An 18487-nucleotide genomic window follows, 5' to 3' on the forward strand; every position below is an offset into this window, starting at 1 on the left:
TTGGATGGGTTAAATGCAGAGCATGAATTCTGAGTATGGGTCACCATACTTGGCTGTATGTCACGTCACTGATTCACTTTGTGCACTCTTTCTTTGAATAATAAAGCATCTACTAAATGGCTACCAACCAACTACATCGAACTTCTGCTGACTTCTCCTAGCTGTGTAAAGGCCAGGACACACCAAGCTGATTTCAAACAGCTAGCAGCGACGAAAGCCGATGGTTTTGTCACCCTGCATCGACAGAGTCTGGACCAAAAAACTCCACTTGAACACACCGCACAGACTACCGCCGACTGCAAACTTACACATGCGTTCTGCAGCTGCATGAGATGAATTAGCTGTCTATATCAGCAGCATATTCATCAAGATTCATTTACTTGCTTGTTTTCATCACTTTCGCTTAATTCTCAGGCACTGACTCATTTGCTAAACTGAACATCCAATGAGATTTCTCATGCTCTGCCACCAAAGCAAGCCAGACAAGAGCCGATGTGTGGATGTGTGCTTCAGTGGTTTAACTGACTTCAGACATTTACTCTTTTCTTGCAGGTTGTGGAGAATGGCAAAGGCAAAGGTAAGTAGATCTTAACCTTGAAATGCTGCACTTCTATTAGTAATATTTCAGTTGTTGTGTATTTATAGTGGTTGTATGATCTTGCTCAGGAGGTCAAATGACTTGTCTGGAGCCAGTGGACACTATTTTTGTGAAGAATGTGAAAGAGAAAGGTCCGGCCCATCAGGCAGGCCTGTGCACAGGTAGGGAAGTATGGTATGCCCATATCTGAAATGTGTAATGCCTTTTGTCTGTTAACGTAACAGCAACCAATATGATGAATTAAAGTAATAAGCCTAAAGAGAAGCTGTTGTTTAGTTTAGAACAGATAAGGGACATTGTTAAGACATGACTTGGCAAGCTGTTAGAAATCCAATGGAAACCACAGATTCACAGGGCTTATTGTTTTTATGCAATGGTTATTGCATAAAACATTTATTTTAAAATTTATTTATTTATTTATTTATTTATTTTAAAAGTGATATTTTGAAACAATTTCTTTGGAGCAGTAATACTGATAGCAGAGTTGTTGTAATACTGATGCAATGAGGTCACAGCTGTATGTTTCTAGAGTAATTTACAATTGTTTTGAATGCAGTTCAACCAATCATAATTCATAACTGGAACTTTCCATTTTATAAGTCTGTGTTTGTGTTTAGGAGACAGGCTGGTGAAGGTAAATGGAGATAGTGTGCTAGGAAAAACGTATCCTCAGGTCATAGCACTGATTCAGAATAGGTGAGGCTATTTTAAATACTCATTAATGAGCTTTACTTATAATTAAAAGTGGATTTATAGCTCCAGTGAATTTGTACTTTATAACTGCATTTGTTTGTATTTAGTGAGAATGGACTGGAGTTGTCCATCATGCCTAAAGATGAGGATGTGTTACAGTTGGTAAGTGTGAACATAACCTTTCTTTCCCTAAAACCCACACACAACTATACAGTTAGGTCCATATATATTTGGACACCAACATAATTTCATAATTTTGGCTCTGTATGCCACCAGAATAGAATTAAAATGAAACAAGCAAGATGAAATTGAAGTGCAGACTTCAAACTTTAATTCAAGGGGTTGAACAAAATATAAAATGCAATGCTTAGGAATTACAAAAAAATTTTATACACAGTCCCCCCCATTTTCAGGGGCTGAAATGTAATTGGACAAATAAATATAATCATAAATAAAATGTTAATTTTTAATATTTTGTTGAGAATCCTTTGCATGCAATGACTGCCTTAAGTCTAAAACTCATGGACATGACCAAAGACTAGGTTTCCTCCTTTGTGATGCTTTGCCAGTCCTTTGGCTGAATCTGGGTAGGCAGTGTATCCGTATACACTTCAGAATTCATCCGGGTGCTTTTGTCTTTGGTCATGTCATCAATAAACACCAGTAACAAAGTGCCACTAGAAGCCATGCGTGCCCATGCCATCACACTCCCTCCACTATGTTTAACAGATGATGTTGTATGCTTTGGATCATGAGCTGTACCAAACCTTCTACATACTGTTTTCTTCCCATCATTCGGGTACAGGTTGATGTTCAGAACGATCAAAAAGGCTTGATTTATTGGGGGCCCGGATGGTATGAGATCGAAAAATCAAAACAACAGAAAAAAAGCGCCCACCGAGCATGCCTAGAGTTCAGTCGTTTGGCGGATTTAATGTACTCTAAATTCTTGTTATCTGTCCAGACAATGAAAGGCACCCCGAGCCCTCCATCCAATGACGCCACTCCTCCAAAGCCAGCTTGACAGCCAACAACTCTCTGTTACCAATATTGTAGTTACGTTCAGCAGGTGACAAACGATGGGAGTAAAATGCGCAAGGATGCATCTTGCCATCAGCGAGAGAACACTGGGAAAGCACTGCTCTGGCCCCCACCTCAGACATGTCGACCTCCACCACAAACTGACGTGAAGGATCAGGTGTCACAAAAATAGGGGCCAAAAAAAATTTCAGCTGCACTAGACCACCTGTACGTCACCTTGGTGGAGGTCAAGGTAGTCAGAGGGGTGACCAGTTGGCTGTAATTATGTATGAAACATCGGTAGAAATTGGCAAATCCCAGAAACCTCTGCAGGGCCTTGTGGGAATCTGGGGTTTGGCAATTAACCGCAGTCTGAATCTTGTTTGGATCCATGCGCACCCCCTTGGATGAGAAGATAAACCCCCAAAAAAGGGACAGACTGTGCATGAAAAACGCATTTCTCCACCTTGACAAAAATACCATTCTCAAGTAGCCTCTAAAGCACTCATCTGATGTGCTGAATATGCTCCTGGAGAGACGAAGAAAAAAATTAATGTCATGCAGGTAAACATATATTAACTAATCGACCATGTCTCTCAGCACATCATTGACGAGTGCCTGGAAGACCGCGGGAGCGTTGGACAGCCCGAACGGCATAACCAAATATTCAAAATGCTCCCTGGGGTCTTCCACTCATCCCCCTCCCTGATGCGGACCAAATGATAAGGGTTGCGAAAATCCAACTTCGTGGAAAAGGAAGCCCCCTGCAACCGCTCAAAGTCTGAAGACAACAAATGGCAAAGGATACGTATTCTTTGCCGTAATGTTATTCAACCCTCGATAGTCAATGCAAGGTCACAGAGAACCATCCTTTTTAGAGGCAAAGAAGAATCCCGCCCCAGCACGGGAAGAGGAAGGGCGGATGATCTTGGCTGCAAGATATATATTTCTCCATGGCGTCCCTTTCAGGAGCAAAAAAGTGAATATAACCTGCCTTTAGGCAGAGATGTACCTGGCAATACGTCTATAGCACAATCATAAGGACGATGCGGAGGAAGAGAAGCTACTCAAGATTTACTGAACACTTTCTTCAGGTCTAGGTACTCCTCGGGCACGTCAGGCAGGTCCACGGATTCCTCCTCTAACACAGAACACAAAACGAAAGAATGAGCAGACAACAAACAAGATGCATGACAAAAATTGCTCCAAGAACAAACAGTGTTCTATTGCAAATTAATGTGAGGGTTATGAATGGAAAGCCAAGGATGTCCAAGGACCACGGGAAAAATGGTTGAATCAATTAACAGGAGAGAAATTTCCTCAGTGTGATTACCAGATGTGATGAGCTTGATGAGACCAGTACTATGGGTGACTGATGGCAGAACTTGACCGTTGAGTGCATGAACAGATATGGAATGAGGAAGCTTGACCACAAGAATGTTGAGCTGTAAAGCAAAAGAGGCGTTGATGAAATTACACTCTGCTCCCGAGTCCTATAAAGACTGGCAGGTGTGGAAGATGTTGGCCCATTGTAGACCGGGAAGAGAATAGCTGAAGAGGATTTTTCTAGAGATACACTGCTTGGGATTTTCCCGGGCAATTGGTAACAAAATGGCCAGCCGCTCCACGATACAGACACAGTCCATTGCTTCTCCAACAATCCATTTCCTCCCTAATCAGTCAGGTTCTGCACACCTGCATGGGTTCCGGATCGATAGCGGGGCTGACCGTAACATTGGAAGAGTCCACCTCAGGAAACAAAAGATGGTGCATGCACTGATCACAGTGTTGCAGCCGATTATCCACACGAATCGCCAGCTTGATCTTCTGAATTAATTAAATGAAAATTGTAGTTCATTTAATACCTTTGTTCACAGTTTTTGTGGTTGCCTGAACCTGTCTTTTAATTCTATTTCCCCATGATTTTGTCTTCTTGCCTTTCATTCAAGGGTACATCCCCATTCACAGTAAACTTTCTTTCTCTGTCTCTTACAGGCATATTTTCTATCAGAGAGTGAATGAGCCATACACTGGAGAAGCCCAATACCTTCCTGAACCTCTCCCGGTCTGTTATCCAAGCAGCAAACCGACCTCCACCACCGAGAACCTTGGTCTTCCTGACAACATCAGCTGTAAGCCCAACCCCACTCTGGACAAAGGCTCTGGAGCAGATAGTTCTGGGATCATTGCTGGGTTTCAGCGTGCCCATCACCACCTGACTCACCACTGTGTCCACCCCTCATCCTTAGCAGGGATAACAATGAGCCCGCTTGACTTCCACTTTGCTAACCACAATGCAGCTATTGCCTCTGCCTCGCTCCCCTGTCCTAGGAAAGGCAGTCTTCCCCAAGCTCGCAGTGAACTGTGCCACCACGCTCTGTCAAATTGGTACTACAGCCAAGCAGAGCAACCAGGCCTTGAAATTTATCATCACCAACATAGCATCTCTCATGACTGGCTGTGTGAGCTGGGACTGGCACTGCGAGGGTCTTGTGGTGGATGGTCACACAGCTCTTCTCAGGACACCCTTCTGCACCACTACAGTGCAACGATAGGGGCCAACCACTCCCTGGAGAAGCTAGGTAGGCGGGGTCAAACCTCCAGCCATTCCTGTTCAGAGAACCTGCTGTCTGCATATGCTTCCTATGAGCAGAATTGCAGCTGTTTGCTAGAGACCTTAGAAAAGGCATCTGTTCCGATCTTGCCCCATTACAAAAGACCAGCATGTCCTCATCAAAGCAATCAGCCATCCAGGGTTGAGGAGTGCCAAAGTCTTGCCCATCATGAGGCTGTTGCCACAGTGGTGCCACCCTTAGATTGGGGCTTAAGCAAAGCCCAGCAGCCAGCTGCTCAGATCAAATGTTTACCTGCACAAATTGTAGATGATCAGATGGTGAGCTACTGCAGCTACAGCACCTCCTTCTGCCAAAAGGCCAGCCATCTTATGCAACAGTCTCACTCCTTCAGTGACACTTCCAACACCCTTCCAATTCTGAAAACTGACCCACTGCAGAGTGCATCCTTCACCACTACCCCCACAGCAGTGCTTCAAGTCTCAGCTGCAGCAGGCTCAGTGATTGGTGGGTTTAGTGAAGAGAACATTCAAGTTAAGAGTCAGGAGGTGGTGCTTCAACAAAAGCCCCCCCTAGGCAGAAAAACTACTCATGGGGTGCTACACCCCAGCTATGCTTTACCTGTGGATACTCTTGAACCCCTTTTAACCACAGCCGTTCCCTCAAGGTCAGAAGATTCATTGGACCAGACTAATGGTGGCATACCACCCTTGCCTGTGGATCAGGACTCCCTGGCTGCCATTCCTTTCATAGGTCAGTGGAGATTTAAATTATATTCCTTTTTTATGTTATTAGATTTAGGTTTTGTTTCAGTTCACTATGTCATGTGTTTGTGGTTCAATGGATCATATTGTGGTTTTTAAATATTTTAAGCATAGAGAATGAGAATGCTGACAATTTTTTTTTATTAAACACTTAACTTACAGATAGCTACAGACCCTGTCTCTCTCCTTCCATTCATAGGTTAAACCAGGCTAACCAGTCAGGTTTCAGGAGTGGCCATTCAACTGAGACTGCACTACTGTCAGTCATGGAAGCCCTGTGGATTGCAAAAGCTGATTCCATATCATCAGTTCTCATTCTGCTGGATCTATCTGCTGCTTTTGACACTTTCAATCATCAGATCCTCCTGTCTACCCTCTGATCACTGGGCATCACAGGGATTCCACTGTGAAGTTACACCTCTCTTTATCTCTTTGCACTGGCTACCGGTTGCGGCTCGCATCAAGTTCAAGACATTGATGCTTGCATATAGAACAGCCACAGGCTCAGCAACTGCCTACTTCCACTCACTACTACAAATCTACATCCCCTCCAGAAGTCTGAGATCCGCTAGTGAGCGACGCCTTTGGGTTCCATCACAGAGAGGCTCAAAATCACTTTCCAGAACATTCTCGTTCACCGTTCCTGGCTGGTGGAATGATCTTCCCAACCCTATCCGGAATGCTGAATCCCTGACAATTTTCAAGTGACAGCTGAAAACTCATCTCTTTCGAAGCTACTTGACTTCATCATAAAAAATAAATTAAAATAATTAAGAAAAATATCTTTACTTATTCCTTCTCTTTCTAGCTTGTACTTATTTGACAATGTCTAAAACTTGGTATTACAAGCACTTCCTGTGTCTGTTTGCCTCTTTAAGATGAATTACATTATGTATCCCCCAATTGTAAGTCACTTTGGATAAAAGCGTCTGCAAAATGACTAAATGTAAACGTAAAGTTATTCACTGCTAGCATGTGTAACATGTTGGGAGTCCTATTTGCTAGCAGGAGTCAAAAGAAAGAAATCCCATTTCTATATGACGTTATGATGCAAAGATACAGGTCTTGCTAAACGTTTGCTAGGGTACTCTGTTTGGTTGCTAGGGCATGGCTTGACAGCCACCAGTGATGATACTCCAAAGGCTGCTTGCCAGTATGAATGATAAATCATTTACATATAAATTGTTCATTAAAAAAAAAAAAAAAAAAAAATTAAACAATTTAGCCTATAGATTAATCAAATGTAAAAATAAAGCACTGCATAGACTTCACCATATAAATTTAACAAATTCATTCATAAAGTTCTAAAATATATAATGAAGAGCAGTGAATAATTCTCTCATTTACTTTTGTTGGTTGATTAACAGAAAATGACAGACAGCAGCAGGTTTATATAGTAGGGTGCTGTCACGGAATGCACAGATACTGACTAGCATTCAATTACTTTTCAAACTGTTTATTGTAATGAGTAGTCCACTGAAGGCGAGCGTAGATGAACCCAATCAGCGTAGATGAAGGCGAGCGTAGATGAAACAATACAGGTCACATGACATGAACAAACCAATGGGGAACAAGGCACATGACTAAGACAACCAATGAGTAAACCGAACTGATAAATCACATGACAAGACAATAAACCAATCAGAACATGACACCTACACAAGGCAGAGATACATGAGGGCAAGGGAAGCATGACAAACAGCATAAATCAAATTACAAAATAGAAGACATGAAAACAAGAACATGAAACCAAAACAGACATATCCCCCCCTCTAAGGGTGGCTTCAGACACCCAAACAAAACCCCAAAAGTCCAGGAGGGTAGTGGAGTGGGGGAGGAACAGACCATGGAGCAGAGGGGGACCTGGGCCGTGGAGCAGTGACATACCATGGAGCAGAGGGGGACCTGGGCAGTGGAGCAGTGACAGACCATGGAGCAGAGGGGGACCTGGGCCATGGAGCAGATCCAGAGCAATATGGAACCATGGCATGGCAGGCCTAGCGGGGAACCATGGCGGAGCAGGCCTAGTGGGGTGGCCAGGCGGTGCAGGCAGAGCAGGAAGCCATGGTGGCCATGTTGTGAAGAATCTCTTGCGTGACTGGCATGATGTGAGCAGGCTCTGGCTTGGCAGACGTGACATGAAGACTTGGCATAGCAGGCATGACGTGAGCAAACCCTGGGGTAGCAGACATGATGTTAGCGTACTCTGGCTTGGTAGACATGATGTGATCAGGCTTTGACTTGGTAGACATGATATGAGTAATCGGTGACTTAACTGGCATGTTGTGAGCAAGTCCTGGAGTAGCAGGCTCGACATTAGCAGGCTTTGGCGTAGTAGACATGATGTGAGCAGGCTGTGGCTTGGCAGTCGTGATGCGAGTTGACCTGGGCTTGGCAGGCATGATGGGAGCAGACTTTGAGGAAGTGTTGTGTTCCTCCTCCACGACACCCACAGTAAAAGTATCCACTCAAAGGCTATATACTGTTCCAGTGACCAATGGATCTCCCCCCCCAGGCAACTGAGAACGAATGGGTTCATTTAAACCCAGTCGAAAAATGTCCTTAAGGGCCACATCGTTAAAAGCCACCAAATGGTACAATCCACAAAAGCCCTGAACATAATCCTCAATGGCATGATTCCCCTGACGTAGTCCAAGGAGGGCAACTGCTGGGTTCATGGTATGGTCGTGTATTCTGTAATGAGTAGTCCACTGAAGGGGAGCGTAGATGAACCTAAGTGCAGTTTATTTATAAGGCGCAATCCAAAATCCAAACAATAAACAAAGACTTGACGAGGTATGAACAGACTTGTCATGGCATGAACAGACGTGACTAAAACAGACTTGACTCACCAACAGCAGGTCCATACGTTAATACACGACAAGGCCCAAATGGCAAAAACATGACTACTTATAACAAACAATACAGGTCACATGACATGAACAAACCAATGGGGAACAAGGCACATGACTAAGACAACCAATGAGTAAACAGAACTGATAAATCAAATGACAAGACAATAAACCAATCAGAACATGACACATACACAAGGCAGAGATACATGAGGGCAAGGGAAGCATGACACAAACAGCATAAATCAAATTACAAAATAAAAGACATGAAAACAAGAACATGAAACCAAAACCCCAAAACAGACATTACATTTATTTTCACTAAAGACATAACTGACTGTGTTTAGTGAAAACTCACCAAGAGGGATATTTTGACATATACAAAGCGCAAAGTAGCCAATATTTGATCGTGTTTCAGTCCATCTCGAATTGCGCATATGGAAAGCACTTAGGAAACAGTGTCTCTTCCACGGCTCAGTGCAAATTTAATGAATTTTTTAGTATTGAGCAAGAACAGCAGGAGACTGTATTTTACATGTCACGTTACATGATTTGACTGATTTGGATGTTACATAGAAAGGGTAACAGTGTACCCAAAAGGAACATTCATGTTTTCATAACCATTGGTCAAAATCAAAAACAAAACCCCTGGCGTTTCGGGGGCCCTACGCAACATACATACTTTGCGTATAGGGAGGATCAGCTCTGATTTTACCAAACTCCCCACCACAATCATTCCCTTTAAATAGACGCCTAAGCCTTTACTGTCTAATGGTCTAACTATCAGTCTAAAGACAGTTTTTTTTCTTTGTTAATGAAAACATATCAGTTAGCCTAGTTTAACACTGGGTGTATTAAAACATCAGAATTTTATTTGAATAGACTGAGATGTAAAGAACTATGAACTGTCAACAGTGATAAGGTATAGCTAAGATTGGGCCAGACCAACCTTACGAAAGTGTGACATACAGAAGGTAGACTTAACTGATCGCTTTGGGAAACATGTTTTAATGCTTAAGGTATAACTTAAGAATTAAAGCTGCAAGCAGCGATGAAAGGGCCCTCGCACCCGGGCTCACCACCAACCGGTGGCCATAGGAGAACAGCGAACGTTGGGCCATATGCTTATAAAAAGGTAAATATTTGTGCCAAATTTCTTGCTGCCAACTGGTGGCGCTATGATTATAACTGAATATCGTCATGTAAATGTCTTCAGGCCAGGACTCTTACCAAACATGCAAAGTTTCGGGCAGATCAGACATTGCATGTTTAAGTTAGTGTAAAAGAAGTAATTTCCTGTTGCCAGCAGGTGGCGCTAAGACTATAAACAAATATTGGCCTAAAGATGAGTTCAGGCCAGGACCCATATCAAATACAAGAACTTTGGGCAGACCGGATATTGCATGTTTAAGTTAGTTTAAAACAAGTAATTTCCTGTCGCCAGCAGGTGGCGGTATGTTTATAACTGAAATATTGGACTTAAAATCTGTTGAGATTAGGAATCTTTTCAAACATGTGAAGTTTAGGGCAGATCAGACATTTCATGTTTAAGTTAGTTTAAAATAAGTTATTTCCTGTTGCCAGCAGGTGGCCCTATAATTATAATTGAATATTGGCCTTTAGATGTGTTCAGGCCAGGACTCTTATAAAATGTGTGAAATTTGGGGCAGATTGGGCATTGTATGCAAGAGTTACAACAACTTCCTGTTTCATACTATTAATAGCATCCTTTAGCACATAGTAAGTGTTGCTTGTTGTTATTGGTGGTTTGTTTGAAAATTTATTTTATGTTTTTTTTTTTTTTTATGTTGGTTTGCCGGTTTATGGGTTTTTTTTTTTTTTTTTTTATTGTATAATCAGGTGTACAACGCATTCTGGTTGATATTCCAAGACGTGCTTTTAGCCCGACAGTACTTGCATAAAATGGTTGTTTGGTCGACGTCGGATTTTTGGAAACCAAAAACCCTCCAAACAACAGACCAGGCTCCTCTTTTTGGCACAAGTTCTTCTGTGTCATGTTCTACTAGTTCTGCAGCATCCATCTTCCCTGTAACGCCTGTTTCACACATACTCCGTCTGCAGTGGGACGCGTTTGCAGTCCGCTACTGATTCACGGCTGTTTAGTCCACAAACACAACATTTGTTCATTGTTTTGATTTCATATCATGTAAAAAAAAAACACATATTATACATATATATATATATATATATATATATATATATATATATATATATATATATATATATATATATATATATATATATATATTTTTTTTTTTTTTTTTTTTTTTTTTTTTTTTTTTAGCATTGTGAGTCTTTTATCACAGAACAGTAACAATCTTTCATAGTTATAGACATTAGTTTAAACTCAAATATAAACAACGCATTATACATGCATTTTACTTCTAGGTTTGTATAATAAGCTGCTCAAGCAAGCAGCAAAACATTTAAACACAATAATTAGCCTACTTTTCTTGTTAAAATATTTCAAATTAAAACACCACAGACAGAAACAGTCTCGTGCCTTTTGCATTTAAATCTTTATCACAAGCAATCCCACGGGTCTTAATGAACTTTTTTTTCTGCCTCCATAAAAGTGAATATATATATTGTTTTCCTTGTTTATCTAAAAGTGCTCTTTTTCTTGTTTTAAACCTAGCCAAAAACCAATGTGTTGCTTGTGAAACAGCTTTAATTAGTATTTAATTAGTATACATTTATTGTGAAATGACTGCCGTGTCAATCCATGTTAATTTTTCCTGCGAACAATGCGCTTTAATTCAGCGCGTGCATCACAGCAAAAATAGACTCGGTACATAAACGTTCGCTGCACTGCTGCAGACGCACCGCTCCTGGAACGCACTGATGGACCACAACCTCGTGCAGTATGAACGATGGAAACCCTTAACATGGGTGCGTAAAAAAAATACGCAACGCACACGCACTGCAGACGGAGTATGTGTGAAACAGGCATTATAACGTAACACCAGAGCACTACTGTGTTTACCGCTGTCGCTGCTTACAAGTGCAACATTATAAAGGGTCCGTCTGAAACAGTGTGCCACGACCGCGGCGCAGCATAACGTTCCGAACGTTGAGTAAATAAATACATCGGTATGGCGGTATATTAAAAATTAACATCGTAACGAAAATATACACCGGTTTTCGGTGTAAACCGGTATACCGCCCAGCACTAGTTGCTAGCATGTTTGAGAATATTTCTAGCATGATTAGCACACAATGGCATATTTTACGGTGTTGCTAATAGTGCATAAAAGTATTAAAACATGTCACTTCCTGTTGTCAGTAGGTGGCACTATAAGTATAACCAAATATGAGCATGTAGATATCTTCAGGCCAGGACTCTAATCAAACTTGTGAAGCTTAAGCCAGATTGTACATTGTATGCACGAGTAACAGTAATGTTCTACTTCATTGCATTAATAGCATGCTTTAACACTGAGCTAAGTGTTGCTAGCATGTTTAAGCATGCCTCTAGAATTTTGCCAGCCTATTTAACACATGTTGATGCTTTTTTTATTTTGCAAGAAGTCCATAACAGTGTTAAACATGCCACTTCCTGTTGCAATCAGGTGACGCTATGACTATAATCAAAGACAGACATGTTGATGTGTTCAGGACAGGACTCTTGTGAAACGTGTGAAGTTTGGGGCAGATCGGATATTGCTAGCCTGAGTTACAGCAACTTCCTTTTTCACTGCATTAGTAGCATGCTTTAGCACTTAGCTAAGTGCTACTAGCATGTTTTAGTATGTTTTTAACATGTTGCCAGGAGTCCATAACAGTGTTAAACATGACACTTCCTGTTGCCAGTAGGTGGTGCTATGACTATAACCCGAATAAGGGCATGTTGATGTGTTCCGGACAGGACTCTTCTCAAACGTTTGAAGTTTGAGGCAGATTGATCATTGCTTGCCTGAGTTACAGCAATTTCCTTTTTTACGGCATGAGTAGCATGCTTTAGCACTTAGCTAAGTGCTACTAGCATGTATAAGTATGTTTCTAGCATGTTGCCAGGCTATTTAACACTTGTTGACACTTTTTAATATGTTCCTGGGAGTCCATTACAGTGTTAACCATGTCACTTCCTGTTACAAGCAGGTGGCGCTATGTCTATAACTGAATTTGGGAATGGGTGTTTGTTCAGGGCATAACACCTATCAAACATATGAAGTTTGGGGCAGATCGGACATTGCTTGCCTGAGTTACAACAACTTCCTGTTTCATAGTATTAATAGAATGCTTTAGCACTTAGTTAAATGTTTTAAGCATGTTTGGGAATATTTCTAGCATGTTTAGCACACAATAGTATATTTTTTTGTTTGCTAATAGTACATATAAGTGAAAAACATGTCACTTCCTGTTGCCAGTAGGTGGCGCTATAGCTATAACCAAATATGAACATGTAAATGTCTTCAGGCCAGGACTCTAATCAAACTTGTGAAGTTTGAGGCAGATTGGACAATGTTTGCTTGAGTTACAGTAATGTTCTATTTTACTGCATTAATAGCATGCTTTAACACTGAGCTAAGTGTTGCTAGCATGTTTTAGCATGCTTCTAGAATTTTGCCAGCCTATTTAACACATGGTGATGCTTTTTATCAAGGTTCCCACTCTTTCATGAACACCAGATTCAAGGACTTTCAAGGACTTTTTAAAGTACCATTTTATTAAATCAAGCACCTTTGAAATTCACACCCCCAGCACATAACATCATGAAAGTCCTTACTGTACTTACCATTTCACTTACACTTAATATTTACATAAAGAAATGTCAGAGTAATGATGTTTTGAATGTGTAGGTTTTATTTTATTTTATTTTATTTTAATTTGAACCGTTTTAGACAGTCGTGTTTAAAGGACTTGAAATCCATTAAATTCAATACTGCTAATATTCAAATGCAGTTTCTGAAATATTGATAAAAAATGCATTACACTGGTTTTTGCTGTAGTTCTTGTACAAAATTTAAGATTTTTAAATTAAGAATGTCTCAATTTTTTAATTAATAAAAAGCTGCTAAATGTTGTTATAACATTTATTAAAATTATTTTGTAAATCTCTTTTTATTGTAAATCCCATTGAATTTGCACTTTCCCGGCATTGAGACTGATAGCCTAATTAGCACTGCTTCTCCATAGGTTAATGCGCTAGACTTTGGGATTGGGTTCCCGCGGGACGCAAATCTCCGGTTAGGGTAAAACCCCCACTACCGCGAGATTTGCCTATTTAATTACCCCGCATATTGATAGCGGCTCACTGATGTGCAAAAATTATATGCCATATACGGGAGCAGGACACACATTGCAGGAACGCGGGAGGTAGGGTACAACGGGGCTAAAGGCACACCTTAAGAAAAACTGTGCTATTCACTGCGCCTAAAATATGTTATATTTCAAAATAATACATGCAAAATAATAAATACAAAAATATGTTTGTATTGACTATTGATGGAGCAACTGATTTTGTGTGAAAATAAACAATTCAAGTTATTTGTTTTGTTTAAAAATCCTATAAATGTATGAGGTGGCAAGAGGGGCCTTTTACCCAACACGGGGGAAGAGGCGCCCCAGCACGGGGTAAAAGGCCCACAGAGGACCATAGATACAATACCTTAAGCTAAAATAATGTGTTTTTTTTGTTTGTTTGTTTTTTTTTAATAATGTTTAAGTTGATACTTGTTCAAAACATTCACTTTAGCAGAGTTTGTACTATTTTCTGCACATTTTGAAAAATATAAATTATTTTTTGTTCAGTCTATGCATATAGGCGTTTTGTGGCATATTGCCGAAAATAACATCTCGGTTACGTATGTAACCACGGTTCCCTGAATAGGGAACGAGATGCTGCGGTGACGTCACCGTATGGGAATACCTTTCGGTGTGACGAATGTCTGAAGCCCTATACCATCCCGCCAATTTTATTGGCCAAATAGCGCTTGGCACCGCCTTACGCATGTATACCTGAGTGCCGCGCGCTATTTCGCTCAGATTTCATGAACTGAAGAAATGCTATCAAGGTACGGAACGGCCGGGACCGCAGCATCTCGTTCGCTATTCAGGGAACCGTGGTTACATACGTAACCGAGATGTTCCCTTTCATAGGTCACTTCGATGCTGCGGTGACGTCAACGTATGGGAACCCTATACCATAACGCCTGACGTACCTGATAGTTGGGATCCAAGGAAAGCATCTGCTCAAGCGGATAGAACCCGGGAGCCAGGAGCCATCTTCACATCCAGACTGTAAAACTTGACAAAAGTGCTCGGAGAGGACCATCCTGCCGCAGCACAGACATCATATATAGAAGATCCACTGAGAAATGATTTCGATGAAACCACTGCTCTTGTGGAATGAGCTCTAATTTCTAAGGGCGCGCGCCTCATAGGCTAAAGATATAGTCTCCACCAACCAATGGGACATGCGCTGCTTTGTGACAGCACAGCCTCTATTTTGCGTCCTAACAGACAACAGCTGGTCGGACTCACGCCATGGAGCTGTTCGTTCAACATAAGTCTTCAGCACTCTGACAGGGAAAAGACTCAGATCTCCTAGCCCCGCCTCAGCAGGGAGTAAAGCTTCCAAGACCACTTGTTAAAAGTGAAAGGGGTTCGAGGCGACCTTAGGGACATAATTAGGTCTCGGTTGCAGCAGTACTTCCACAAACCCTGGTGAAAAATCCATGCACGAGGGCCAAACAGAAGAGCCTGCAAATCCCCAACTCTCATGAGGGAGGATAAAGCCACAAGAAGAACTGTCTTTAAGTAGGATTTATTTATTTATTTATTTTTCAAGGGCTCAAACGGATGTTCTGATAGACCTTGCAACACAAGAATAAATTCCATGAAGGAACTCGTGCAGGGCGGGAAAGGCCTTAGCCGTCACAAACCCTGTATAAGCAACAGACCAGCGGATGATGGCCCACTGAAGTACCATCTATATATACGTGGTTAGCTGAAATGGCTGCCACGTAAACTTCAAGAGAGGCTGGTGTTACTTCATCAGAAAAACTGTCTTGAAGAAACTCCAGTACTGAAGCCACGGGGCAGTAAACTGGATCTAAATTATGAATTCCACATCAGGCAGAAAACAGTTTCCATTCGAAAGCATAAAGCGTCTCGTAGAAACTGCCCTAGAATTCATTATAGTCTCGGTGGTTTCCAACTGAAAAACCGGGACATATAAACTCACTCCGCTCAAAGGCCACGCCCACAGCTTCCATAGATCTGGCCTTGGGTGCCAAGTCATCCCTCGTGCTTGCGATAGTAAGTCCTGTCTTGGGGGAATCTCCACGGAGAGCCCGCTACAGATTTACCAGATCCGCAAACCACGGGTGTGTGGCTCCACACTGTCCATTTGGGGGTGCAACCTCCAGTCCCCTTGCTCCAGGCTCTGTCCGGAGAACAAATCCGTTCCGAAGTTCAAGTGCCCGGGGACATGAACCACTCGGATCGACAGAAATCTGTTCTGAGACCAAAGAAGAATTATCCTCGCCAGCCTGCACAGGGGGTGAGAGCATAATCCTCCTTGCTGATTCAGATACGACACAACCGCCATGTTGTCTGACCTGAGTAGTACATGACGGCTGATCAGCAGATTCAAGAAATACTAGAGAGCTATAAAAACTGCCAGCAATTCCAACCTGTTTATATGCCAGCCGCGTTGTGTCGTCGTCCATGCTCCGTGAGCTGGGCGTCCTTGACAAACAGTTCCCCAACTGATCAAAGACACGTCAGTCGTGCCAGTCTCGCGGGAAGCACGAATCCCCAGCTGAACTCCAGTTGAAGGAATTTAGCTGACATCCATGGTTTTATCGACATAAACACACCTCCGTGTCACCGAAATCGTACAATGCGGAAAACAACGGGGTGAAATGTTTTGGCTTTTCATCCACCACTGAAAATGGGCGCATGTGAAGCAAGCCTAGACGGATTACAGGGGATGCTGCTATCATAGACCCAAAAGTCTGAGGCACAAACTCACCGTCACTGCGCGACCTGCTATGAAATGGCGCAGGCATGACGTGAGAGACTGAACACGCGGGAGAGATAGTCTGTTGTCATCGCGCAAGAGTCCAAGTCTATTTCCAGAAGGTTATCCGCTGAGAGGGAATTAAAAACACACTTCTGGAAATTTGTGCATAAGCCCAGGCTGTTTAGATGATTCAGCACAAGATCCCAATGGGAGTGTGCTTGAGTCTGCGATTGTGCTAACACCAGCCAATCATCCAGGTAATTCAATACGCGAACGCCCTGGAGCCACAATAGGGCCAGAACTGCGTCCATGCATTTCGAAATTACTCGATGAGCCAAGGCTAAGCCGAAGGGAAGAACACGGTATTGATACGCTTTGCCCTCTAAAGCGAATCTGAGGAACTTCCTGTGTCTCTTGATGATCTGAATATGAAAATATGCATCCTTCAGATCGATCGTGACAAACCAACTCTTTGGTTGAATCTGAGACAGAATAGACTTTACCCGTTAACATCTTGATTTCTTTCCTCATCCTGAGTGCAAGATTCAAAACAGCGTAAATTGCCACTTTTTTTTTTTTTTTTTTAAGACAAAAAATAGCGGCTGTAAAACCTGACTCCATCTGAGAGGGGTGTACTTATAGCCCCTATTCCCAGCAGAGACGCTCCTGCCGCAGCAAGCACGATTTCCTTTGGTCGCTGCATTTCGTTGTGTATAATCCTGAAGCGTATCCACGGCAGGATTAAATCCAACAAAATTAACATCAGGCCACGCCGCTAGCGTGCTTATGGCAGCTGTGTGGGCCGTCATAAACGGGCCGTCTTAATCAGCCTCTTGTGCCGTCCCTCAAACTCTGAAGGCTGGATTGTGCAGAGCGTCTGAGGGGGCGCTCAAGTGATAGCTCGATCCAATGATGCTCGAGGTGCCTTTGCTGCGAGACAGTCAATGTTAGAGCGTGGGGACTGTAGAGTGAGAGGGTTGGATGTGCATTAGCAGTCCAACAGCGCTCTCCAGTGGGAGGGCACAGTCCCTGACGAACAGGAAGGGAAGCGCATGCGTCAAAGTCGCTGCGTTTCGTTGTGTATAATCCTGAAGCGTATCCACGGCAGGATTTAATCCAACAAGATAAACATAGGGCCCCGCTGCTAGCGAGAACGCGGCAGCTGTGTGAGCCGTCATAAACGGGCTGTCTTTGTCAGCCTCTTGTGCCATCCCTCAAACTCTGAAGGCTGGATTGTGCAGAGTGTCTGAGGGGGCACTCAAGTGATAGCTCAGTCCAATGATGCTCGAGGTGCCTTTGCTGCGAGACAGTCAATGTTAGAGCATGGGGACTGCAGTGAGAGGGTTGGATGTGCATTAGCAGTCCAACAGCGCTCTCGGGGAGGGCACAGTCCCTGACGAACAGGAAGGGAAGCGCATGCGTCAAAGTCGCTGTGTTTTGTTTGTGTATAATCCTGAAGCGTATCCACGGCAGGACTTTATCCAACAAGATAAACATTGGGCCCCGCTGCTAGCGAGAACACGGCAGCTGTGTGAGCCGTCATAAACAGGCTGTCTTTGTCAGCCTCTTGTGCCGTCCCTCAAACTCTGAAGGCTGGATTGTGCAGAGTGTCTGAGGGGGCGCTCAAGTGATAGCTCTTTCCATTGATGCTCGAGGTGCCTTTGCTGCGAGACAGTCAATGTTAGAGCGTGGGGACTGCAGTGAGAGGGTTGGATGTGCATTAGCAGTCCAACAGCGCTCTCTAGTGGAGGGGAACAGTCCCTGATGAACAGCAGAAGTATCAGGAACTGCTGTAAGGGGATTGAGGACGAGAGGCTTTTGCTGTCCAACTCAGGTTTTCTGTAATGTCGGCGAGATTAGCCAAGGTGGCGCTCGACCGTTAACATCCCCGTCATAGAGCGGTTCACTGCTCGGGCAGTATGTTTGGTAGCACTTAGCGCCAAATCTGTTGCCCCCCACAGCTTTTTCACAGCCTCGGTTGTGATATCTTTCTC

General features: G+C 42.9%; 1 protein-coding gene across 1 annotated transcript; it reads left to right on the plus strand.

The window, feature by feature from the left end:
- The first annotated feature begins 246 nt into the window (after positions 1-246).
- On the plus strand, positions 247-5697 carry arhgap21a (Rho GTPase activating protein 21a). The gene is made up of 5 exons (XM_042721559.1): positions 247-577; positions 667-759; positions 1216-1294; positions 1399-1453; positions 4307-5697. The coding sequence occupies exons 2-5, from the start codon at positions 675-677 to the stop codon at positions 4331-4333; spliced, it is 246 nt and encodes an 81-aa protein (XP_042577493.1). The 5' UTR covers positions 247-577; positions 667-674; the 3' UTR covers positions 4334-5697.
- Positions 5698-18487: the final 12790 nt, after the last annotated feature.

This window comes from Cyprinus carpio, chromosome A3 (assembly GCF_018340385.1).
Source record: "Cyprinus carpio isolate SPL01 chromosome A3, ASM1834038v1, whole genome shotgun sequence".
Taxonomy (NCBI): Eukaryota; Metazoa; Chordata; class Actinopteri; order Cypriniformes; family Cyprinidae; genus Cyprinus; species Cyprinus carpio.